The sequence below is a fragment of the Cordyceps javanica genome, chromosome 2 (assembly GCF_051103115.1).
Source record: "Cordyceps javanica chromosome 2, complete sequence".
Taxonomy (NCBI): domain Eukaryota; kingdom Fungi; phylum Ascomycota; class Sordariomycetes; order Hypocreales; family Cordycipitaceae; genus Cordyceps; species Cordyceps javanica.
The window spans coordinates 1,603,752-1,627,500 of record NC_139296.1 but is presented as its reverse complement, the minus strand read 5'-3'; the positions used below and the strand labels follow the sequence as shown (position 1 = coordinate 1,627,500).

Below are 23,749 nucleotides of genomic sequence, written 5' to 3'. Positions count from 1 at the left end.
TCCGGCCTTTCCACTTTACGAATGCACTAATCACTCTTCATCCTCTTGTGCAAAAGCCTGCCACCGCTCCGTCGAGCTCGGCGCCATGTCGCCCTTCCAGCCGTGATCGTCCCACGCCTTCAGCCTGCACAGATGTCGCATGGTCGGCCGGCCGTGTGGGCAGTTCCACGGCTTGTCGAGCTCGCCCATGTGACGCACGAGCCCGTACATTTGGCTCGTCGTCAGCGCCTTGCCAATCATGACGCTGCTGCGGCAGGCCCGCATGGCGAACATCTTGCGGACCTTGGCGGGCCGCGGAATCTGCGCGTCGCTGCCGCCCCCGCCGGGCGTGTCGCCGAGGATGGCTATGAGCTCCTCTAGGTCCTCCAGGCTAAAGGCCGTCTCGCGGCTGAGCGGGAGCGCGGTCAGCATGCAGCGCGCGCCCACGGGGGAGTCTCCCGACGTGTCGACGAGGATCTTGAAGCCGTTGGCTTCAATGGCCGGTAGGTTCTCCATGACAATCTCCTCTTCCAGCGCCGTCAGCTCGAGCGTTTTCGGGTGAACTAAACGCTGCGACTGCACGACAGTTGAGCTCTGTAGTCTCTCAAAGTTATACTTCTCATCGGAGGCGTGCTGGTCGATAATGAAGAGCTCATCGTTGCTGGAACCGTCGTCTCCGTTGTTTGGTAGTTTGGTAGCGCGTGGACGAACGGCAATGATAAATCCCATATTGAACTGCCCAGCCACGCGCATCCTGCCAAAGTCTCCTTTTGAAATGATGAGTTGTAGCCTTGACTCAGCATCTGCAGCGCTTATGTCTTCTACAGAATCCATAGTCACGTTTGCGGTGGATGCTCTTAGAGCGTTGGTCCTGTAGTTATCGGTATGGACACGGAGGAGGTCTGGCCCTATGGCCAATTGCTGTACTAAAGTCAGCGTACTATCCTTCCGACGAGACGTTGACTGGAACAAGGTAGTTCGTTTCAGCTCTGCTGCAGGCGTCTCCTTCTCTGGAATTTCTTCAACATCCTCATCGTCCTTGTCTACTTCTGCCGCGTCAAAGTCCCCATCGGAGCCTTGATCATCAGCATCAGAATGTGTATCTGCTTCACTCTCTTTTTCCGATACTTGATCTTCTTCGTCCTCTTCTATTTCAAGCTCCAGCTGGGGATAGACTTTCGACCCAGTCGTTTCAGGCTCGGAGTATAATTCCGCTTCTCCTTGCTCTCGCTCTTCCTCACTGAGCAACGACTGTGAAATGTCCTCGTCATGTCTCCTCGCCAATCTAGTTTGGTGAAGATCATGTCGATCGGGCGGCATATCCTCGTCTTCATTGGTCTCGCTGGCTATGCTTTCTGTCTTTCTCCTCTTAGAGGGAGACATGATTATTTTTTTTCGTGGCGAATCACCAATAGTGACGGTAATTGTTTCCGTGATATCCCGCTTAAGGCTTCGCGGAATTTTCGTTCGCGGAGTATCGTCCATCAATCTCATCGGCTGCGTAGCAGGTATCGGCGGTTCTGGAGAGGCATTTGAAGAAGGCGGTGGTGATTGTTCCGCGATGTCATCTCGCCTTGGCGATAACGGTGGAGCCAATCCATTCTGCCCATGCTCTGCAAGTCGATCATTAAAATCGCGAACTCGTATCGCTTTGACGCTTCTCGACACTTCGTCACTGTCTCTGCCAAATCTGGCACTGATACTATTGTGTGGGGCCGCAACGTATATCTTTGCAGCAGGCGAACTTGCGGAATTGGAAGCCCACTGGCTTATTAAACCTTGTGCTCTCGTGTTGAGCGCCGAGTTGCTGGGAGTTTTCGCGGGTCCGACTGTTTCTGTCTCTTCGTCAGACGATGGGAAGTCATTGTCTTCAGCAGATGCGTCAGACATATCCGACTCTTCAGTCCGGTCCTGTTGCTTTGAAACCGGCGTTGTCGTGAGGGACTGGTTCTTAGAGGCTATAGGTTTCGAGGTAGACTTCCCAAGTGTTGAAAATGCTTGCACGACTGGTACTGTATAGTCGTGCCGGTCGAAGAGCTCAACGAGGGCTGAGCGCAGGCTCTCCAGGAGGTGGTTTTGGTCATGCAAGAGGATGCTGCGTTTGTCTGGGCTAACATTTACATCGTACATGTTTGTGTCTAGGCGTATGTCTGCAAATATGAATGGTGATTGGGAATAATTGTAAGATTTGTAGACTTCATTGAAAGTCTTTGCGAACTGCGGAAGTCCACAGGGCCGCCCATTGACGAAGAACATTTGTCTGTCGGGTGTCTGCCTGCCTTCGCCATGGACAGGTCGGGAAACATGGCCGAGGACGCTAATTTCTTTTGAGGCACCAGCTTCAGCCGTGGTCAAGTGTAGAGCGGAAGTAGTCGGAACAATTTCCAGCTTCAGGTCCAACGCTACTAGAGCCGTCATTGTCTTGGCACCGAAGATGTTGATAATGTTGTCCTTGGTTGTTTGGTTTCCCTTGGTAGAAAAGAGGAGTATTCGCTTGCCTTTGGTTGGCTGCTGGGAAACGGAAAACTTGAGCTGCGTCAGAATGCAGGCGTACTGGTTGAGCAGCGCAATCACTTTGTGCCATTCCCGCTTAATGTTGCGCTCCAGTTCTCGTCGACGAACTGGCAAGTTATGAAACAGTTTCTCGACGGCAACAGTGGTCCCCCTTTGCGCGGCGACAATAGAAGTCGACTTGAGCTTTCCAGAAGGCTCAAAGGTAAGCTTAGTGCCTTTGGGCACATCCTGGGCGAGACACGTCATGATGCCAACAGTGGACAGAGCACACAATGAGGCTAGCGCTTCCCCGCGGAAGCCAAAGGTGTGAAGACTGGCGATATCCGAGTACGTGGAGAGCTTCGAGGTGTGATGCTTCAGCGCCACAGACTCATAGTTGGCCGGCGATATGCCGGAGCCATTGTCTTGGATCTCGATAGAATCCAGGCCCTGGTTCTTGAATCTAACATCTACAAAAATTCAGGTCAGTTTTGGCTCGAGCCAAAAAAAAAACAAGCAAAAAAAATAAAATAAAAGGAATAAGAAGAAGGAGAAGCAGAGGGATAAGTACCGATGGTGGTAGCGCCAGCATCGACGCTGTTCTCAACAAGCTCTTTTACAACAGAACACAAGTCAACGATGACTTGGCCAGACTGGATTTGATGGATCTGGAGCAAACGTCAGTGGCTGATGAGACGGCATGAATGCAACACTAGCAAGATGGCATACACTTTGGCCATCGATTTGCTTTATGGTGGCCATAATCAGTTGTCAGGCATGGCCAAGACCAGAGTGTCACAACACCTGTGGCGATGCAGGTTACAACGTGAAAATTTGTGGTGGAGTTGTGACCGTTGCAGTAGGAGGTTCTAATTGAGTGTGAGCGTCATAAGTCATTTCTCACGGCCTGGTGGGCGAGCAAATCAAGTTTGTTCTATGTAGCTGCCTGGGCATGTAGGTAGTGGCCGCATTCGCAGGTACAGCGAGTACTTCTGTAGGTGGTGAAAGCTGAGTGGAACCGTAAGTAGTGGATGAGCGCGAACGCGTCACGACCGGCGAAGCGCGTTGATTGATGGCAGGCATTACTCAGCAGAGAGCCGGTACGGGTGCAGGGTAACTTGGTAAGTGATTGACCACCTACTGAGTAGTTACCTGCCAGGGAGCCAGTGGATGCGCCCAGTAAGTACTACCTAAGTAGTGAAGTATTCGGCAGTTCTCTCCACCAACAAGCCCCGAATCCTTTAGGGGACAACCATGACTTGGGGATTATAGGCCTGAATTCCAGCACCTGATGACATTCAGCAGCAGTCTCAGATGGTTTTCTTACTTATGCCTGGAAAACGTTCAAGCTCAAGCTCCCCAACGAAAGCGGCCAAGCGAGGCTGTTTCGGGCAGACGGTGCTAATTTTTAAGCTACTTACCGTGTGGCGCAACAGCAAAGCCAAAACAGTGTCATTGCAAGGTTGGCATGACGAGCCCGGCCAGCGCAATCCTCACACCCGGCCCACTTCCGCTTTGGGCCTTCCGGCCGGCGCAGGAGTGTCGTCGTGACACGGACTTGGATGCCTCGCAGGTGATTACAAGAGAAGATTATAAATTGGGTCGCACTGGGCTCAAGAACAGATGGTTGTAGTCTGAATGCATCATATACACTGCGGGCATGATGAGTCGCCTCGTTTGTGCAAGAGTGATAAGAACGACAGGGTTCAACCAAGTAGTGGCCGTAGACGTTGAGCAAATCGCACTGTGCTGGCAGCAATTACCGTATGTCAAATTGTCAATACTAGTACTCCGTACTATTAGATGCAGGCCACTCGTTTCCTTCCCATCAGAGGTATTACGTGCAGTAATAAGTAGGTAGCTCCAGGGAAGGGGACGCGCGGTATCTATCCTACCTTGCAACAAGGGTGTACCTAGTCCCTACTAATAGTCCTGACTCCTGATGCACAGATGCAGCCCCTACGCGCCTGGGTATGTTGGCCCTTGGGTAGATACTAGTAGTAACCCGGAGGCGAGCCTTGGCCTCTCTTGCTACATTTTTATTTTCCTTTGCATTTACGAGATGCATTGCTCACGATGCGCAATGTGGCTGTTAAAATATAAATATATCGTGGCACTGCCCAAGATGGAGTGCTACTGCGCCTCATGGACGGTGGTCGGATGTATGTCTACTTGCCTTAGGTAAGCAGCTGAGATACCTAGAACCTACCGGTAAGTAGGCAAGCAAGCAAGGTACCACCAACTACCTAGGTACTTACCGCATTACGATTTTCAGGGCGCTAAGACATGGGCCGTTCAGCCAAAGTCCGCCTAAAACCCACTGAAAGCCCGCTGGAAGCCAACCGCCTACCTTTCCCCGGTGCCAATCTGCCTGCCTGCCGGAGTCAGTTAGTGAGATTGACACCCACCCACCCAGGGCCGTTCCCAGCCACCACCCGTATTGCCGTAAAGCTCCCCTCCGCCGCCTCCAACGAAGCCCGACAAGACTCCAACAGCCCCCAACTTAGGTACTTGCCTCAAAAAAACCCCCCCAACCCACTACTTCTTCGCCCCTGAAACTCACCGCGTCCAATCACCTCTGTCCTCTTGCACACCATCCTCTAGCCTCTTTTAGCCACCAAGCCTGTGGGTCAATCGCGATAGTCCTACAACAGTATCAAAGAGCCAATTTCCCATTTTACCGCCGTTCCTCCAGCTCCGTTCCCCCTCCCCATCGATTCTGCTGGGCGCTCTTCTCGGCTGGACTGACGACTGTGACGGCATGTGTCGCCTCCGCCCGTGCGACGACTTGTGCTTTTGATACGAGCCATCTCCGTCTGAGTCCTCCAAATTTGGACCTCGCCGCTGCAACCGTCGCCAAAAGTCTAACCTTGGGCTTGGGCGGCTCGTCCCAGCCGCTCGCTACTGTTACTCCTTCGCTTACGCCATTTACCTCATCGCGACTGCGCTGCTCTTTGCCTTGTGACTGTTGCGATACTTCGACACTCTTTCCCGCTCGCCTCCTTCTCCGGGGAGCCCTCGAGCTTTCCCCATGACAAGACGCTCGTCCGGGTCGACCGACGAAGGTGACGAGTCCTCTCCCATCGACCCCGATGTCCTCGCTCCCGAGGCCGATAACCGCCCTTCGGGCCTCAAGTCTCGTCCTCTCTCGACTCGAACGGCCCGTCGCCCCAGCAGTCTAGATTGGAACCATGCTGCACCCTCGAATGGGAATGGGCATGCCGCCACGAAGCCCCTGACTCCCTCGCCTCCTCTCGCCCAGTCGCCGACCCTACCGGCGACGTCCTCCGGCATGGGCCATCCTAAACTGACCTCGCCCGCCCGCCACCGAAGCCATGCGCGCCGGTTCGGCACTTGGTATATTTCTTTGTTCGCTCTTGTCACCGCCACGCTCGGTCTACTTCTGCTCGGTGCCATCGTTCACTCTTTAGTGAACCGGCAGCAGGATGCTAAGGGCTGCCGCATGTCGTACATGCGGCCCTCGTATATTCATTTTCGCGAGTTCGACACCGAGCACACTCGTTTCGCGACCAAATACTCCCTACACCTCTATCGGGAGCAAGGTCTTGACGATGAGGTCAAGGTACGTGTCCGCCACTGCTTCAATTTGTGGTAGTGTTGCTAATTGTTTCCATGATAGCTTCGCGGAGTTCCCGTGCTCTTTATTCCCGGTAATGCTGGTAGCTACAAGCAAGTCCGACCGATAGCAGCCGAGGCGGCAAGCCACTTCTATGAACGTCTTCAGCACGATGGCAGCTCACTCAACGCCGGTGTCCGCAACCTTGATTTTTTCACCGTCGACTTCAACGAGGACATCACTGCCTTCCACGGTCAGACCCTACTGGACCAAGCTGAATATCTGAATGAGGCCATTCGCTATATTCTGTCGTTGTATTCTGACCCCAATAAAGTTCTCCGCGACTCCGACTTACCCGACCCTACGTCTGTCATCATAATTGGCCATTCAATGGGCGGCGTCGTTGCTCGTACTATGCTTGTACAGCCGAACTACCAAGCCAACTCGATCAATACCATTGTCACAATGTCAGCACCACATGCTCGCCCGCCAGTCACTTTTGACGGGCAAATTGTTCAAATCTACGACGAGATAAACGAATATTGGAGGAGAGCCTACACCCAGAAATGGGCCAGCAGCAATCCGCTCTGGCATGTCACTCTGATTTCAATTGCTGGAGGTGCCCTCGACACCGTTGTTCCTTCTGATTACGCCGATATCGATTCAATTGTGCCCGAGACTCACGGCTTCACTGTCTACACTACTGGTGTACCGACAGTTTGGACAAGTGCAGATCATCAGGCTATAATGTGGTGCGACCAGTTCCGCAAGGTCGTCAGCCAAGCCTTGTTTGATGTCATTGATGTTCACCGCGCGAGCCAGACTAAGCCCAGAGCCGACAGAATGACTACTTTCAGGAAGCGATTTTTGACCGGATTGGAGCCCAACGCGCAAAAGACAATCAATCATGGTCAAGCCACTACCCTTCTCATGATTGATGAGGATATGGAGAATATTGTTCCAGCAGGCCAGCGTATGATTTTGAGGCAACTCGGCACAGATTCGAGCCCACAAGTGTACTTCTTGCCAATCCCACCACCAGCCGAGCCAATCAAGAAGCGATTCTCCCTCATATCCAACAGCCCTCTCGACGACATTGGGGGGTCCGGTCCCCTCGAAGTGCTTGTTTGCACCGTACTGACGTCCCCCACGGCTAGCATCCCTTTCATCGCGACAATGGACTTCACTCACAGCAGCAAGGTTGGCATGAAACTCGCCTGCAAAAACGCTGCTGGAGATGTAGCCGTCTTGCCAGCTTCGACTAAGCACACCGTCAACCCGTTCTACCGCGACGGCGAGCCGGAACTGATTCCCTTCTCGCACCTGAGATACGACGCCCAGCATCTTTCAGAGCATCACTTTATCGCAATCATCGACAAGGCAGAGTCGCCAATCAACAATTTCGTCATTGCCGAATTTAGCGATGCGCTGGACTTTGAGAAAGAGCACAATATTGTGCTCGGTAAATTACTCACTCTTGGTCTCTCATTTACCCTACCAGCAACGCGTCCCACTGTGGTGGAAGCACAAATCCCCGCCATTGAGTCCAGTCTTTTGGCTTATAATCTTCAAGTGGAATCAGGAGCATGTGCTCAGGAGCATGCACTCTTTACGCCAATGCTCCGCCAGTCCTTGCAGAGCCCATATGAGTCACGCTATTTTGTCAACATATCCCAGATCGGCATCAGCCTTCATGGCGCTGCGCCTTATATGCCACCGGCCATGGCACACAAAGCAAACAAGGGTGTCAGCCTCGAATTCTTCTCAGACCCGACATGCAAATCTCCACTCAAAGTCACGATCACTTTCGATGTTGTAGGCAGCTTGGGCAAGCTGTACATGCGCTACCGCACAGTGTTTGCAGCCTTCCCGCTTCTCATTGTTACCCTGGTTCTTCGCAAGCAGTTCCGTGTTTATGACCAGACAGGGGTCTTCATCTCTTTTTCTGAGAGTCTCGACCTTTCGCTTCGCCAATCGATCCCGCTGCTGCTTCTCTCACTGACGCTGCTTGCGACTTCTATCGGTGTAGCTCCACGGGTTGATACTAGCAAACGCGGCTGCCCGCTGGCTGACACAGCATCGGCTATAGACTTTCATCGCAACGATCTTTTGATCGGTTCTGAGGATCCATTATTCACCTTCATGGTGCCACTGATTGGTCTCGTTTGTATCGGAGTCTGCACGGCCCTGCATTACATCATCTTGCTCTTCTCTCAGCTATTCAGTTTTGTGTTTATCCTATTTCGACTTCGAGGAAGCGCTGATACTGCCAACGGTAACGCCAACATGGGGTCTCCCATCTTTTCGCCATCCACTCCCCGACGACGCATGATTTCAACCGCTATTCTTCTGCTATTGGTCGCAACTTTCATCCCATATCAGTTTGCATACCTGGTAGCTTGCATCGTCCAGCTCTTCACGTCTGTCAGAGCCCTCCGCATCAGCGCCGTCGTGCCGTCCACGTCCAATGTCAACTACTACCACTATACGCACTCGATCCTTCTCCTGATGATGTGGGTACTTCCCATCAACTTGCCCATTCTGGCTGTATGGGTGCGCAACTTGGCGGTGCACTGGCTCACCCCTTTCTCTTCGCACCATAATGTCTTGTCCATCACCCCCTTTATCCTTTTGGTCGAGAACATGACGACTGGGCGCATGGTGCCGCAAATATCAAGCTGGCTGCGACACGTCACGAGCATTCTGTTGTTCACTACTGCTTTGTGCGCCGCCATATACGGTGTTTCCCATGCCTACCTGTTGCATTATCTGGTCAATATCGTCGCTGCGTGGCTCGTGATTCTTCACGCTACCTCTACATCGTGGTCTATGAGTAATCTTGGCGCCATGTTTGAAGGGAATGCTGATGAGAGCAGAACAGATGGGAAAACATCATGAGGTCTCATTAGTGACCTTTCTTCGTATACACTGCACATAGAGGATTACGACGACCCTCGACCTGCGTCATGGCATCCTTCACCCCGCAACACGACACGCGCTCCCTTTGCCATCTTTCCGCCATTACCACCGCCAAAACCATGACTTCTACTGTTTTACTCTTTGTGTCTTTCTCGTTTCCAACGAAATGAACGACATATAATGGGCATCGTTGAGCAAAGAATGACGTTGACTTTTTTTTTTCGCAAATACCTAATACTTTTTTCCGCCTGTTTTCTCATGGATATGAGAAGAGAATTGAATTGTACAGAGAGCTGATGTGTGGTGGATAAAGCTAATTCTTGAGCTTATTGCTTCGCCTCTTGTTTCTCGTTTCTTGTGTAATGAGCATTGTTCAAGGCGTTTGTTACATCCGGAGGAAAGTGGCATTCGAGGTGGATAGGAAAGGATGTTCGTTTCGTTTCCGATGTGTTGTCTAAAGAGCAAGCGGCAGGGTCGGGAGGAAGTCAAGACGCTGACGTACAAATAAATACATAATTATGGGTGTCCGGGAGGGGTCAATGTGGCGGATAGACCTTCCAGTTCTTTGAATAAAGAAATAATACCAGTTAAGACTTGGCTTCGCATCTGTTTCTTCTGTAAAGCGATTTTACCGGGCATACTCGGGACAAGGCGAGAGAGACTACGACACGGCGATTGTTGCTTCGGAGGATGGTACATTTGATGTATGATGAAACGGGGTCTGCTCCGAACAGATAAAGAATCCAGCGCCACCCACGTTAAAGCGCTTTAAGAATGACTGAGGAAAAGAGGACATTAAAAGCAAAGGCTAAACACCCTTGGGGCAAAAAGGCTAAATGAACATGATGCGCATCGTACAAGCGTCTAGGAGAAGTCAAATCGCTCAGGAAGGACCACGGGTGCGACCAGGCTCCAAATATAGATGCCGTGGCACAGCCAGGCACTGACAATCTTGATCCAGCTGGCGGTGTAGGTACGTCCGACGCTGGCAAAGTCGCTGTTGCTGTTGGGCTCGACGGCCGTCTCCTGGCTAATAGTGAGCAGCAGTGAGACCCACGTCGTGGCCAAGAAGAAGATGACGTGGAACATGGAATAGTTGTACTGCGTGCGCGAGCGCTCGTCGTCGTGCGCCGTGTTGCCGGGCTCGCTGTCATCATCATCAGAGAGCAAGGCGTCGGCGGGCAGGCTGCCTTCCTCGACGGCGCGGCGGAGGGCTTCGGCGCGCATCTCTCGTCTGCTGCTGGGCTGCTGGCTGACAAGGTCGTGCTCATCGTCTTCAGGTAAGCGGATGCTGTTGCCACCGCCTAGGCCCAGGTTCTGGGTGGCGGCGCGGGTTGTCGTGTAAGCAATGGTGAGCATAGTCACGATGGCGCCAATCACGACGGAGGTGCGGCGGGCGGAGCGGCCGCGCATAAGAGGATTACACTGCTTGTCATCGGGCTCCATGGAGACAGCAGACATTGTGAGATATGTGCAGTATACGGCAACCATGGCGGCTTGCGCGAGGCCGGCCTTTGGGTTGTGTTCCTGGATGGTGGGGTTGACGGAAATGACAGAGATGATGATCCAGAAGAGAAGATTAATGGTGATGACAGCTTGGTTCATGGAGCAGCTTTGCCCGGCAAAGAAGATGTATTGTACGATTGTCATGGCCAGGGAAGCAGCATACATGCCGAGCGTGGAGCCGATAAGGACGGTGCGCCACAACCTCGAGTCGGTCTCTTCGATCTGCGCGAGGCAGTACTCAGCCCAGCCGTGCGCCAGGTCTACCAGAAGAATGAGACCGAGGAGCAGAAACAGCATGGCACCAATGAGCGCAATGTAGTTGCCCCAGAACATGAAGAACTCATCGGGGATGAGAAATGACATGACGACAAAGGCGACCCAGGCGATGACCTTGGGTCCCCAGTAGCCGTTCTGGATGGCGGCGCGGGGCTCCTTGGAGGAGGCGACGCCGAAGAGCAGACCGGCGAGGATGAGGTGGAATATGCCGAGAGCAAAATTGATGCGATGCACCGCAAGCCACCCATAGCACTCGCCGTTGGGGCAGTTGATCTTGACGTAGTCGAGCATGAGGTGCTGCAGCTTCTCAATGGCCCAAGGCGTGAGCATAATCCAGGCGACTATCGAGTTGACCAAGAGAATTAAGGCGTATGCGATACGGGTCGCGACACTTTTCGCCCCAAGGTTAGCTGCTTTTCGGCGCTTTGCGAAGGGAGGCGCGGCGAAAATGACGGAGGCTATGGCAGCGGGAGAGGTACGAACCTGTTGCCGCATTTGCCGCAGGCGCTGCAGACCATGGAGCATGTGGCCGCACCACAGCAGCTGGCGCCAAAGGAGAGTAGCTACGAGAAGCCGGCCATGTCAGTCAACGAGCGAGAGGTTACAAAGAAGGGCGCATGGCGACGGCGGATCCTTACCGTAGCCATGCTAGGCACCGCCATGAGCGGGAGGGAGAGAAGAGCGCCCATGGTGAGGGCAGGCGATGTGAGTCTAGGGAGTTCTCGGAGGAAGAAGGATCGATAGAGGGCGGCTCAAATTGCGATGAGGTCGAGTCGAGGGATAACGCGCTTGCCAGCACGTCGAGGCTGTCGCTGTGCGCTCAGGGTACTGGCTCGTCTTCGTGGTGGTTGGAGAGGTGACGACAACCCGATGGATGGACGGATCAGCTGCCTGCCACGGGCGGCTGTGGAGGGAATTGGAGGGAGCTCTTTACGTAAGCGACCCTCCGTCGGCCTTAGCTTGGCATGAGCGCCACCCACCATAACCCACTGAAAACGACCGCTAACCTGCAGAGTCCGCGGGGAATCGACTGCTCTGTAACGTCAGCGTCTCCAGCACTGTTTGGGAGCAGGCGCAGCGTCCATTTACAGCGGTCTGGAGGCTAAATTTGGAGACGGACGGACCCGTATATCTGGCCAAGCCGAACGCCGGACAGGACAACTCAGACTTGCTATCTCATGCCAGTATCCCGGGACACTGACCCGAGGCCAGCCATTCGTTTTGTCCTCTTCACCTCCTTCATCCGAGACCGTCTCAGGTTCACTCTCGTTTGCTGCTTCTTGTTCTTTTATTCTTCCCTCTCTCCAGTTTCTCTCTCTCGATGGGATTGTGTTATCAGCACGTCATCCCTCTCATCGGTTTCACCCGACGCTACTAAGTAGTCGCCTTATCTACCTTGCGCGCCGAGTCACTTAGGTTCCGCCCACCATGCAAGCAGACGACATGCATCGCAGAAGAATCATCGCCAGCATTGCGGCCACGGTCATCTCGCTGGCCTGCGGCACAAACGTGTGTTGAACCCGTTCTCTGGAGGGCTTTGAAGAGCCCCCCCCCCTCCTCTCCTCCCAGTCACACGTTTAGGTGACTGGATTTGAAACACTTGTTTGCTAACCTGTCCAATCGACAGTATGTCTACTCAGCATGGGCGCCGCAGTTTGCCGAACGCCTGAAGCTCACGGCGACGCAGAGCAACTTGGTCGGCCTGTTTGGCAACCTGGGAATGTACTCGTTGGGTCCCCTTGTGGGCATGTTCGTCGACCATCCCGCAGTCGGGTCCGGCCCGGCCGTCCTCCTCGGTGCTGTGTTCCTCGGTGTCGGCTACTTTCCGCTGCATCGTGCGTACGATGGTGCGTCCGGCTCCGTACCGGTCCTTTGCTTCTTCTCGTACCTCACCGGTATGGGCAGCTGCCTGGGCTTCTTTGCCGCCGTCAAGGTGTCCGCGCTCAACTGGCCCCATCACCGCGGCACGGCGACGGCGTTTCCCTTGGCGGCCTTTGGTCTGAGCGCCTTCTTCTTCTCCCTCCTGGGGTCCATCCTCTTCCCCGGCGACCCCAGCTCGTTCCTGGAGCTGCTGGCCTGGGGCACCGTGGCGCTCACCTTTGGCGGCTTCTTCTTCTTGAAGGCTTATCCGCACACGTCGTCATCGTCGTACCAGCCCGTTCCGGGCGCGGAGCCCGGCGCGTCGTCCGGCAGCATACGCGGACAGCGCTTGCGGCGCACGTCGTCGGCGCGCAGCCACCAGCGGCGCGGCGTGATTGATGATGGAGAACCTGGTACGTCCAACAACTTTGCTACTACAACTGCCCAAGTCACGGCGGAGCAGTCCGGTCCTGCACTCGCCCCTGCTCGGGTGGTGGACGGCGCAGATACCGAAGACGCTACACTAGACGAGACGTCATCCCTTATGTCGGGATCGTCTGTGATGAACCATGAGGGAATTGCAAGTGTTGATAGAGATCCGTCTCATCATGTAGATATTCGTGGCTTCCAGCTCTTGACTTGCCTCGACTTTTGGCAACTGTTTGCCATCATGACGATCCTGGCCGGTGCCGGTCTCATGACCATCAAGTAAGTGCACGCGCTACGGTCCAGACGATCACCTCGGAGACTGATTTATCATAGCAATATTGGAAACGATGCCAACGTACTGTGGAAACACTACGATAGCTCAAAGGGTGCGGAGTTTCTTGTCCATCGTCAACAGATGCATGTGTCGATTCTTTCCATCGGTAGCTTCCTCGGGCGTCTTCTTAGCGGTATGTCTAAAGCCCAGTAACCCTTCACTTCATGCGTATGCTAACTGCGGCTTACGCAAGGCATCGGTTCCGATTTTCTCGTCAAAAAGCTCGGCGCCAGTCGAGTGTGGTGCCTTGTCATGTCCGGCCTCCTCTTCACCGTGGCCCAGCTCTGTGGCCTGACAATCTCCACGCCAATCTATCTCTTCCTGCTGTCCAGCCTCTCCGGCGTCGCCTACGGGCTGCTCTTTGGCGTCTTCCCGTCCATTGTGGCCGAGACGTTTGGCATCCACGGCCTCAGCCAGAATTGGGGCTTCATGACGCTCGCGCCCGTCTTCTCCTCAAACATCTTCAACCTCATCTATGGCTCCATCCTGGACCACCACAGCGTCTTTGACCCCAGCGGCGAGCGCTCGTGTCATGAGGGCCTCGAGTGCTACCGCTCCGCGTACGGCATCACCTTTGCGTCTTGCCTGGTTGGTGTGGCCATTACCATATGGGTCATCCGACACCAGTACGTGGAAAAGCTAAAGGCCATGGGGAAAGCCAACCTTGAAGATTAAATGCAGCGGTAGAGTTGTGACGAAATATCTCTCTGCCGAACTTTTTCTCATATTTTTGTCTTTTTGAATAGTTCATTGTATATATGCAGGGTATTGATTTTTTTTAGACTGGGCATCGGGGACAAACGGCATAAAAGTCTTCGCCAGGCTAGGCGACAGGTCATATCTAAATCCATCGCAGAACACTCGTCATAGCATTGCCACATGCTATTTTATTCATGTTGTACATTCTCAATATATTGTACTATCGTCTGTTCGGTGAACGTTGTCATAGCAAAATCGTGCAAAGCGGTGTGTGATATTTGTACAGGTGCATTCCGTATTTTCCGCATCCATCAGGGCATATCCGGTCTAGATTAATCTTGCTCCTCGGCAACCAACTCATCAATGTCTTCGTATTCATCACTTTGCGTGCTACCGCTCTTGTTACTCTGTCCCTTGCGCTGCTTGCCAGCCTTTCGCAGGCTACCATTTCCCAGTGGGAGCTGGCCGCCTCGGTTGCCAAAGAAGTCATCAGTTCTGATACCGCGGAATTTCGAAGCATCGACATTGTGCATAGGACGACCGGTGGCGCGGTTCTCACGCATAAACTCGCGGACGGGGGCCATGGCAGCGTCTCGGCAAGCTTCCTTGATGTCGCTTCCGGACATGCCGGCTGTGAGCTTGGCCAGTTGGCTAAGATCGAAATGCTCTGGGTCGGTCTTGGTGTCCTGCAGGATAAGCTGAAGGATGCGGCGGCGCTGCTCCTGGCCGGGAAGAGGGACGGGGAATTTCTTGGGCATTCGTCGCAGAATTGCCTCGTCAATATCGTGAATACGGTTTGTGGCCCCAAGAACGACAATCTGAGCGGGCATGCCTGAGGAGTTGGCAGATGTAAGTCCATCCCACAGCGTCATAAATCTGTTGAGTTATTAGTGCTCAAAGTAGATAGATCAGCGGTTTCCAATGTGCGTACTCAGCCTTAACCATGCCACTAGCCTCGTGCTCACCACTGCGTCGCGTGCCGAGAACGGCATCGATCTCGTCAATGAAGATGATGGCAGGCTGCATCTTGCGAGCCAGTGAGAAGACGGCCTTGACAATCTTGTTGGAGTCGCCGTACCACTTTTCCGTCATGGTAGAAATATGCAGGTTGATAAATGAAGCGCCGCTCTCGTGAGCAAGCGCCTTGGCGAGCATTGTCTTTCCGCAGCCAGGTGGGCCGAATAGCAGAACGCCGGAGGGAGCTGACAAAAGAGGTGCGGCATGCGAATACAAGTGTGGCATGGTGAGTGGGTATATGACGGACTCCTTGAGTTCTTCGATGATCATTTCCAGACCTCCGATGGCTATTGCGGGGGTTAGCACCAAACTGCAGGCCAGCGAAGTACGAGAGCTTCCAACTCACCATCAAAGCCGACGTGGATGTCTTCCGGGGCGACCATCTCGAGCGCAATTAGGTTTTCATATTCATTAAGCACCAAGTCTTCCACGTGGGGGCCGCTTCGAGAGTCATCGCTTCCTTCGCCGCCACCGGCCTCATTTTGACGTCGTCGATTTATGCGTTCGAGGTGGGCTTTGGCTTTTTGTCTGGCTTGGTCGTGTTTCTCCTTGTCGGGATCGGCGAGGTTGCTGAGGATAGGGTTGAGGAAATTGCGCGCGATATACAGACCAGCTGTCATCTGCGAAAAGGTCCTTGGTTAAAAGACGTTCTTGTTCTGCTGAGGGAGCATGTACAAATGAGGGGACGTACCATGCCGGCGAAGAGGACCAGGTCCATGGCGACATCGCCGAGTTTGCGACGTTCGCCCATTCCGACGACCCAGCGTAGCCAAGACGCTGACTGATCGGGCATGAGAAGTCGCCGAGGCAAACAGGAAGTAAAGGCAGACTGGCCTTTCGAAGGCTTCACCAGCGGTTGAATGGTAGGGGGGCGAGATGTGTGAAGAGAAAGTGATGCGGCCAGCGACTCTAACTTAGTCGATGCAGGCGTCGTATCTGCGGCTTGATGTTGTACTTGTAGGTACCTTATGCCCAAAGTGGGTTTTCACATGTAGGTGGCGACGAATAGTCGGGCAATGAGATGGAGCCAATGGAGCTCCTTTTGCTGTCAAAGTTATGCAAAATGGCGACGTTGTTCAATTTATATGTCACCTTGCATATCCCGATATTTAGGTCGTAAAAGCGTATAATAATGGTCGTGTCCTCTCGTCTTTTGCTACGCTGAAGGGCCATGGATGCATAGATCAGGTACTTGGAAGTACATTGCTAGCCTCGGCTTGGACGCACGTCACCTCGCTTGAGGCTAACAAGGTACCGGCGGCATTCTGGCTGCTGACTAAGGACGCGGTCGCTTCACTGAAAGACCCGCCCCAGCTTTTTGTTTACATTGAACCAAAACAGGAAATCTAGATAGTTCCCACTTCACCGACGCATTGTTGTACCACGATCGCATTGCATTTGTTGTTTTTTTCCCTACTTGCCGGCTGCATCTGTCCGTCTCGAATCTATATATATCATACTTATATACACGAAATTTTTATCTCGCTTTCTCGACGGAAACCCGCGACCACGCCATGGCGACCCGGGTACGTAACGCGGGGCGCTTCGCCAACGGATCCGATTCGGATTCGGACCTGGGAGGCACGGAAAATTACCCTCGCAAGAGGCAAACCTCGGTCGCTAGGAGCATGGCATCGAATCGAGTCACGAAACCCGTCGTTAAACCAGCAGGATCCATCGACAGAAAAGCCCCGCGCCGACTATCACCGGGCCGACCAGCGCTGACGGAGATGAGCAATCCCAACACGGCGCGCCCGTCGCACCAGAGCAGATACGAGAAGCCGGTTCGCCTGATTCGCCATGAATTTTCCGACGACGACAGTATGTTGGACTCAAACCAGCCAAGTGAAGTTCGCAAAAAGCAGCGACTCGAAGATTCGCGACCTGTTAAGCAAAGTTTCGCGACAACGAAGCGATATACATCCTCATCGCCTAGGCGCGCACCTCGCCGTCACCAAGCAGAATTCGCTGCAAAATTGGAAGAGGATGGTGAGATCGATATGGTGGACGTAATTGAGCAGAATGGGGCAGCGGAAGAGGACGAAGTGCCGGTGTCTAGATTCAAGGCAGTTGCTGCGCCAGCCTCATCACAGGCACGTCCAGCAAGCAGATCACAGAGCACACATGAAGATCACAATCTACTGGAACGCCGTCTACGCGAAATGACGAAGAAATATGAAAATCTTGAAAGCCGACACACGGAGCTTCGTGAAGTCGGCGTCAAAAGTGCGGAACGGAACTATGAGAAGCTGCGCAAGAAGACTGACGAAAATGCAGCGAGTGAGTTTTCAGTAGCCATTCCACATTATCAAGGCCAGCGGGCACTAACATGGTCATCAGCGGCAAGCAAACTCATCGCGAAGCTCCAGGAGGAGGTAGCCTCCCGCCAGAGTGACGCCGATACGCTGCATCTGCAGTTGCGAGACAGTCAATGCAACGCACAGGACCTCTCTGACAGAGTCAAGAAGCTGACAAGCTCCCTTGCCGAGGCCGATGTCCAAATCAAAGCCCTTAATGCCAAGCTTGCTGCAAGTCGAGCCGCGCCCGGGAACGCTGTTCCCAGCAGCGCCGTCAAGGGCAGCGCGGCCAAAGCCTGGACAGGCCAGTCGGAACTGGTTCATGCCGCTCATGCAAAGGAAGAATTGTATGCAGATCTTACGGGCCTCATCATCCAGGGGATGAAGCAGGATGACAGCCACGACATTTTCGACTGCATCCAGACCGGTCGCAATGGTAGTAAGTACTCATTTGTTGAGAGCCCACCGGGAACAGAATCTAACACACTGCAGCGCTACACTTCAAGCTCAGCATGGCTGGCAGCAGCTCCTCTGTCCGCTATGAAGACTCCATGGTTAAATACAACCCACAACTGCAGTCTGATCGCGACGCTGATTTGATTGGCCGCCTGCCGAATTATCTCCGTGAGCAGATTGAGTTTAAGAGACCCCAGGTGGCCAATTTTTACAGCAAAGTGGCCAAGGCATTGAAGGAGAGACGATCGGAGGGGTCGAACGAATAACCTGGTTGAGCATGGCGGCGAGGAATTTGGGGATGCATTAGCGCGCGGCGTTGTTTTGGAATTGATACCCTGTGGCCTTTGGTTACGGTCATTTTTTTATTTGGGCATGAGATAGAAAGCTCCGTACATTTTATGATTATGCAAACACAATTGGATATTACCAGTGTTCAAGAGGATCATCAATGTGACCTTGCAATCTCTCGTTGTTGGATATTGATTGCCCAATACACTTGGGCGACTAGTTAGTGGATGAGTAGTGGCCTACCCTGGAGTGAGCCAATGCTGAAATCACCATCATTGCTTCCTCTCAACAGTCATCATGCTATGTTTTAGGCGATGGCATCAGTCCAATTGCATATGAGACTCCCATCTGCTTCTTCGCCCGCTCCTTTCCGACTGAGATCTGTAGTCGTGCCGTCACCAGATCTCTGACTTGACAAGTCGGGAAGAGGGTAGGAATGGCATCGTGTAAGCAGATGACCTATAAGACCTGTACATGCTTTCGAAGAACGTGCAACAACATAAAGCAGGCAAAAAGTCACAGTTTGAGTGTAAAGCATGCCGCTACGACACCATATTGCCTTGAAGAGTCCCGCAAGCTGATGTCTCGTCTGCGCATGCACACCGCATCAAGGCGTCTGTACTTGGTTTTCATGGAAGTAAAAACGAAAGAGCTAGCTAAGTAAGTAGCGTGTCTGGTGAAATGACGGTAACAGAGGATGGTCCAACCCGAGGTGGGTGGTCGAGGACACATCAAATGGGCAGGCAACGTGGCGAAGCACGACGATGGCCATTGGTGTCTAATTTGGGGTGAGATTCATCGTGTTCTCCTGAGCTAGCAACGCCGCAACGTGTGCCATTTTAGCTCTGTATAAACTGATTGACGATAGATTCAATCGGCTGGTTCAACTTCCGACAGCTGCAGCGGGTGATTTTCTTTTGAATGCATATCAAAAATTCAGCGACCCAAATGCGAGCGTGTTTGCTTGTTTGTTACTCAGTATAGGAATTGATAGGCACGCTGTACCTTTACTTAGGCTTCTGTACGTCCAGGGCAAGTTTCTATTAGCAGGGGCTTTACCAGGGGAGTGCCGCCCCTCTCCGCCCGCTGTGGGCCCCCAAAGGAGGGCCCCTTTTTGCAACCAGAGCCCCTGAGGTGAGCCAGTCACCACCACTAGACGCCAACTTACTGGTACCCGTAGCTGTTCCTAACAAGGTACGGGGAGGAAAGCTCCGCCCACCCGCCGCCGCCGCCGCCTCCGCCGTCTCTCTGCCCGTCACGCCTGCCACTTCGCGACTTCACGCGCCCAAGCTGCCTGCCACTTTACTCTGCTGCATAGAACAGCATCGCATCACAATTCTGCGTCGAGCATCACCACCCTACCATGGTGCCCGTGTAGCTCATTTCTTTTTTTTTTCTTCGTTCCCGCTGCCCCAGCCTTTTTTTCTTGCCCTCTTGTTTTTTCGGTTCCCGCCAGCCATTCATTCGCAGCGACCCTCCAACGCTACCGAAAGCCAGCCCGCTTGTCGAGTTTATCAAGGTGCTTTCTCCGAGTCCATTATATACACCTTGAGCCAAGCCGCGACGTGAACGACGTCCGAAACAGACAGACAGACAAACACACACACGCACACACACTCATTTTTCAACTGGGATAACTTTGCCGCAAAAATGGCAGCTTATTCTCGCTTCGGCTTCCTGGCCGTGGCCATGGTCTTTCACCTGATCTACATATATTCCATCTTTGACATCTACTTTGTCAGCCCAATCGTCACAGGCATGCGCCTACATGGCGTTGAGCGCGCCCCCTCTGTCAAGGCGCCCGCTGACAGGTTGGTACTGTTTGTTGGTATGTCTACGATCCATTTCTGCGCGACACCAATTGGAAGCTAATCAGCGTCTCATTCTGCAGGTGACGGTCTTCGTGCAGACAAGGCCTTTCAGTCCTTTCCCGAACCCTACCCCGAAACCGAAGCCGACCTCGTCCCTCGACCTCTCACCCCTTTTATTCGCTCCAAAGTTCTTAACGAGGGCACCTTTGGCGTCTCTCACACGCGCGTGCCTACCGAATCTCGACCCGGCCACGTCGCATTGATCGCAGGCCTGTACGAGGACGTTTCCGCTGTCGCAACTGGCTGGAAGATGAACCCCGTCCACTTTGACAGCGTCTTCAACCGCAGTCGCCACACCTGGAGCTGGGGAAGCCCCGACATTGTCCCCATGTTCGAAGCCGGTGCCGTCCCCGGCCGCGTAGACGCCTTTGCCTACGGAGCCGAGCTGGAAGACTTCTCCAAGGATGCCGTCGTCCTCGATCATTGGGTGTTTGACCACGTTAGAGATTTCTTTGCCGAAGCAGCCACAAACAAAGAGCTGGACAAGGCCTTGCGCCAGGACAAGGTTGTCTTCTTCCTCCATCTGCTCGGTATCGATACTACCGGACACTCGTACCGCCCATACTCCAAGGAATACCTTCACAACATCAAGGTTGTCGACCAAGGTGTCAAGGAGATGACTGAACTCATTGACAAATTCTATGGTGACGACAGGACTGCCTATATCTTCACCGCCGATCATGGTATGAGCGACTGGGGCAGCCACGGGGACGGTCATCCGGACAACACCCGCACGCCTCTGGTAGCTTGGGGCTCCGGTGTCGCTCGACCAGAGAAGCACACCAACACCATCGCGCCCGGACATGATGAATTTTCTGCAGATTGGGGTTTTGATCAAATTCGCCGCCACGATGTTGCTCAGGCTGATATCGCTGCGCTCATGGCCTACCTGGCTGGCCTGGACTTCCCCGCCAATTCTGTGGGCGAGCTTCCGCTGTCCTATCTCGCTGGTACAAACACAGAAAAGGCTGAAGCGTCACTTGTTAATGCACAGGGCATATTGGAGATGTACCGTGTCAAGGAGGCCAAGAAGTTGGCAACCGAGCTTCGTTTCCGTCCCTATCGCCCTTTTAGTGAGGAGAATGCCAGTCCTGATCACCGCATTGACGCCATCAAGGCCCTTATTGAAAGCAGAAAGTATGAAGAGGCCATCGAGGAGACGGATGCTTTGATCCAGGTTACCCTCGAGGGTCTGCGCTATCTCCAGACATACGACTGGCTGTTCCTGCGGGCTCTCATCACCATCGGTTACTTGGGTTGGATGGCCTACGCCACTACCACCGTCATTGACCTCTTCGTCGTTGGTCAAAAGTTCAAGCCTCAGCGCTCTGCCATCGGCCTCGTTTTCTTCTCTTCGGTGCTGATCGCCCTATACGCTTCGTTCATCATCTCCCAATCTTCTCCCACGTACTACCTCTATGCTGTCTTCCCCGTCATCTTCTGGGAAGAAGTGTTTGCCTGTCGCCAGAGCCTCTCTGAGGGACGCAGAATTCTCTTCTCCCACATCAAGTCTGCTAGCGCCGCACTCAGTTTCTGTCTCTACGCCATCATTTACGTGGGCGTTATTGAGGGCCTCGCGCTCGGCTACATCCATCGCGAAGTCTTTACTGGCCTCTACGTCCTCGGCGCTTTGTGGCCTTTGCTAAATGGCATCTATTTCCTCCGAAACAACGTCACCCTCTGCGCTACCTGGTTCTTGTCGTGCCTCATCATGAGCACATTCACGCTGCTCCCCGCTAACAAGACGGATAACATTCCTTTAATCCTGGCTGGCGGTGTCTCGATGGTTATCATTGGCATTCTGTATCTCTTATTTGAAGATACTGTATTGTCTGACTTCACCAAACCCACTGCTAATAGCAAGAGCTTGAGCAACCCTCTCAGTCGAACCTTGATGGGGGCTCAGATTGGTTTGACCATTCTGGCCATGTTCGTTACTCGCTCGAGCGCACTCTCGCTTGCAGCCAAGACAGGTCTTCCACTCGGAAACCAGGTTGTTGGATGGACAGTCCTGATCATCTCGTTGCTGATGCCTTTTGCGCATCGCCTGCAGCCTAACAGCAACTACATGCATCGCCTGATGCTGATCTTCCTGACTTGCTCGCCAACTTTTGTCATTCTGACTATTTCATACGAGGGCCTGTTTTACGTTGCGTTCTGCATCACCTTGGTCGCCTGGGTCCGCCTCGAGTACTCTGTGGAGGTATACGGACGGGCTTCGGCAGGAGCAAAGGACGAGGCCAAGATTCAACTCGATGGCCTGCAGTACAGGGCACTACGGCTGTCCGACGCGCGCATCGCGCTCTTCTTCCTCGTCTTGCTCCAGTCTGCCTTTTTCAGCACCGGCAACATTGCCTCCATCTCTTCCTTTAGCCTGGACAGCGTCAACCGTCTGTTACCCGTCTTTGACCCCTTTTCGCAGGGTGCCCTGCTTATCTTCAAGATTATGGTGCCCTTTGCACTCATCTCGGCCAATCTAGGCGTACTCAACATCCGTCTGGGCGTCGCGCCTTCGGCGCTATTCATGATTGTTATGGCCATCAGTGACATCCTAACCCTTTACTTTTTCTGGGTTGTCAAGGACGAGGGCTCGTGGCTCGAGATTGGCTCTACGATCAGCCACTTTGCCATTGCCAGCCTGCTGTGCGTCTTCGTTGCCGCGTTGGAAGCTGTCAGCGCGCTCTTCGTCTCAGGAGTTCAGGTCGAAGCCCATGTGAAGCAGCACCAGCACGTCCCAGCACCTGAGAAGCCGAGCAAGACTACAGACTCCAACGGCCACGCTTCCAGCAAGAAGAGTAGCAAGAAAGAATAAAAACTAAGAAAAGCAGGGAAAATGCAAATTCTGAAGAGTGGTTTCAATAATGACGTGGTTTGGGTTTCAATAGACTAGGGACACGTAACAGATTTTCACGGTTCCCTTGTAATCAAAATTTTGTGTAGATATAATATTACATATATTCATAACATCGTATTTGCGTATCCGCCGATGCGGTCCCTGCGAAACAAACAGCATGACTCGGGATAGTACGAGTATTGCTATATCAATCTGCATGATAAAGTATGTTTGTACAGGGCTGTGCAAGGAATCCGAAACGCACCATCGCACGGCATGGAACTTCGCGAAGGGCAGTTTAATTTATTCCCCCGAAGCCGAAGGAGAAGACAAAAAAACAAAACAAAATGGTGATCAAAGAGCTGGCGGCTCATACCTGTCGATCACATCTCCGGCAACTTCGGAAGTCGGCCACAGACTCTAGCAATGATAACATTTTCTTCTCTCTCTGAGCTTGGACCAAACTGGCCGAAAAAGACCCTGTAGATTCGCTGGCTGGCAAGAGAAAATGAAAGCTGCGAATGGGCAAATGGGAGTCAGTAAAGTGCTTATTGTGTCAATCCCAAACGAAAGGCGAGATAATAATTTGGAAGGGGCGAGTGGTAAGACATGGTCTTTTGGGTCTGCCAGAAGGCTTGCTGAGTTGGCTCTCCAACAGTAACTGGCAGGTCGCATCGTGCGATGACACCGACGACGGACGGGCCGTCGATCACAGCACCCCACCCTGCGAGAAGAAGCGACCAAGCGACGTACTCGCCGGAGGGAACTTGCCGGCAGGCCCGCATCGCCGCTCTGTATCACTCGACGGCCGGAGGGCAGGTGATTCAAACAATCACCACAAAGTGATAGTGAAGCAGGGGAAGATGAGAGACCATCTGCAACGCTATAGGTGGATCGCGTGAAACAGCGCCAGAC

General features: G+C 53.3%; 7 protein-coding genes across 7 annotated transcripts; 4 read left to right on the top strand and 3 right to left on the bottom strand.

The window, feature by feature from the left end:
• Nucleotides 1-30: 30 nt before the first annotated feature.
• On the bottom strand, nt 31-3,234 carry V2A60_002987 (ATP-binding mismatch repair protein; the record flags this gene model as incomplete). Its single annotated transcript, XM_083254331.1, has 3 exons — nt 31-2,942; nt 3,044-3,140; nt 3,202-3,234. The coding sequence occupies 3 exons, from the start codon at nt 3,232-3,234 to the stop codon at nt 31-33; spliced, it is 3,042 nt and encodes a 1,013-aa protein (XP_083110457.1).
• A 2,269-nt stretch (nt 3,235-5,503) lies between these two features.
• On the top strand, nt 5,504-8,947 carry V2A60_002986 (PGAP1-like protein-domain-containing protein; the record flags this gene model as incomplete). Its single annotated transcript, XM_083254330.1, has 2 exons — nt 5,504-6,055; nt 6,113-8,947. 2 exons carry the CDS (start codon nt 5,504-5,506, stop codon nt 8,945-8,947), a joined length of 3,387 nt encoding a protein of 1,128 aa, XP_083110456.1.
• An 885-nt stretch (nt 8,948-9,832) lies between these two features.
• V2A60_002985 (serine incorporator/TMS membrane protein) lies at nt 9,833-11,439 on the bottom strand (the record flags this gene model as incomplete). The annotated part of the gene is made up of 3 exons (XM_083254329.1): nt 9,833-11,141; nt 11,234-11,313; nt 11,389-11,439. 3 exons carry the CDS (start codon nt 11,437-11,439, stop codon nt 9,833-9,835), a joined length of 1,440 nt encoding a protein of 479 aa, XP_083110455.1.
• Nucleotides 11,440-12,178: 739 nt separating this feature from the next.
• Nucleotides 12,179-14,048, top strand: V2A60_002984 (major facilitator superfamily domain-containing protein; the record flags this gene model as incomplete). The annotated part of the gene is made up of 4 exons (XM_083254328.1): nt 12,179-12,259; nt 12,378-13,318; nt 13,373-13,506; nt 13,567-14,048. The coding sequence occupies 4 exons, from the start codon at nt 12,179-12,181 to the stop codon at nt 14,046-14,048; spliced, it is 1,638 nt and encodes a 545-aa protein (XP_083110454.1).
• A 356-nt stretch (nt 14,049-14,404) lies between these two features.
• V2A60_002983 (protein-degrading AAA family ATPase MSP1) lies at nt 14,405-15,882 on the bottom strand (the record flags this gene model as incomplete). Its single annotated transcript, XM_083254327.1, has 4 exons — nt 14,405-14,948; nt 15,004-15,376; nt 15,436-15,709; nt 15,781-15,882. 4 exons carry the CDS (start codon nt 15,880-15,882, stop codon nt 14,405-14,407), a joined length of 1,293 nt encoding a protein of 430 aa, XP_083110453.1.
• A 721-nt stretch (nt 15,883-16,603) lies between these two features.
• V2A60_002982 (chromosome segregation protein Csm1/Pcs1-domain-containing protein) lies at nt 16,604-18,108 on the top strand (the record flags this gene model as incomplete). The annotated part of the gene is made up of 3 exons (XM_083254326.1): nt 16,604-17,369; nt 17,430-17,825; nt 17,879-18,108. The coding sequence occupies 3 exons, from the start codon at nt 16,604-16,606 to the stop codon at nt 18,106-18,108; spliced, it is 1,392 nt and encodes a 463-aa protein (XP_083110452.1).
• Nucleotides 18,109-19,780: 1,672 nt separating this feature from the next.
• Nucleotides 19,781-22,813, top strand: V2A60_002981 (mannose-ethanolamine phosphotransferase MCD4; the record flags this gene model as incomplete). The annotated part of the gene is made up of 2 exons (XM_083254325.1): nt 19,781-19,958; nt 20,022-22,813. 2 exons carry the CDS (start codon nt 19,781-19,783, stop codon nt 22,811-22,813), a joined length of 2,970 nt encoding a protein of 989 aa, XP_083110451.1.
• Nucleotides 22,814-23,749: the final 936 nt, after the last annotated feature.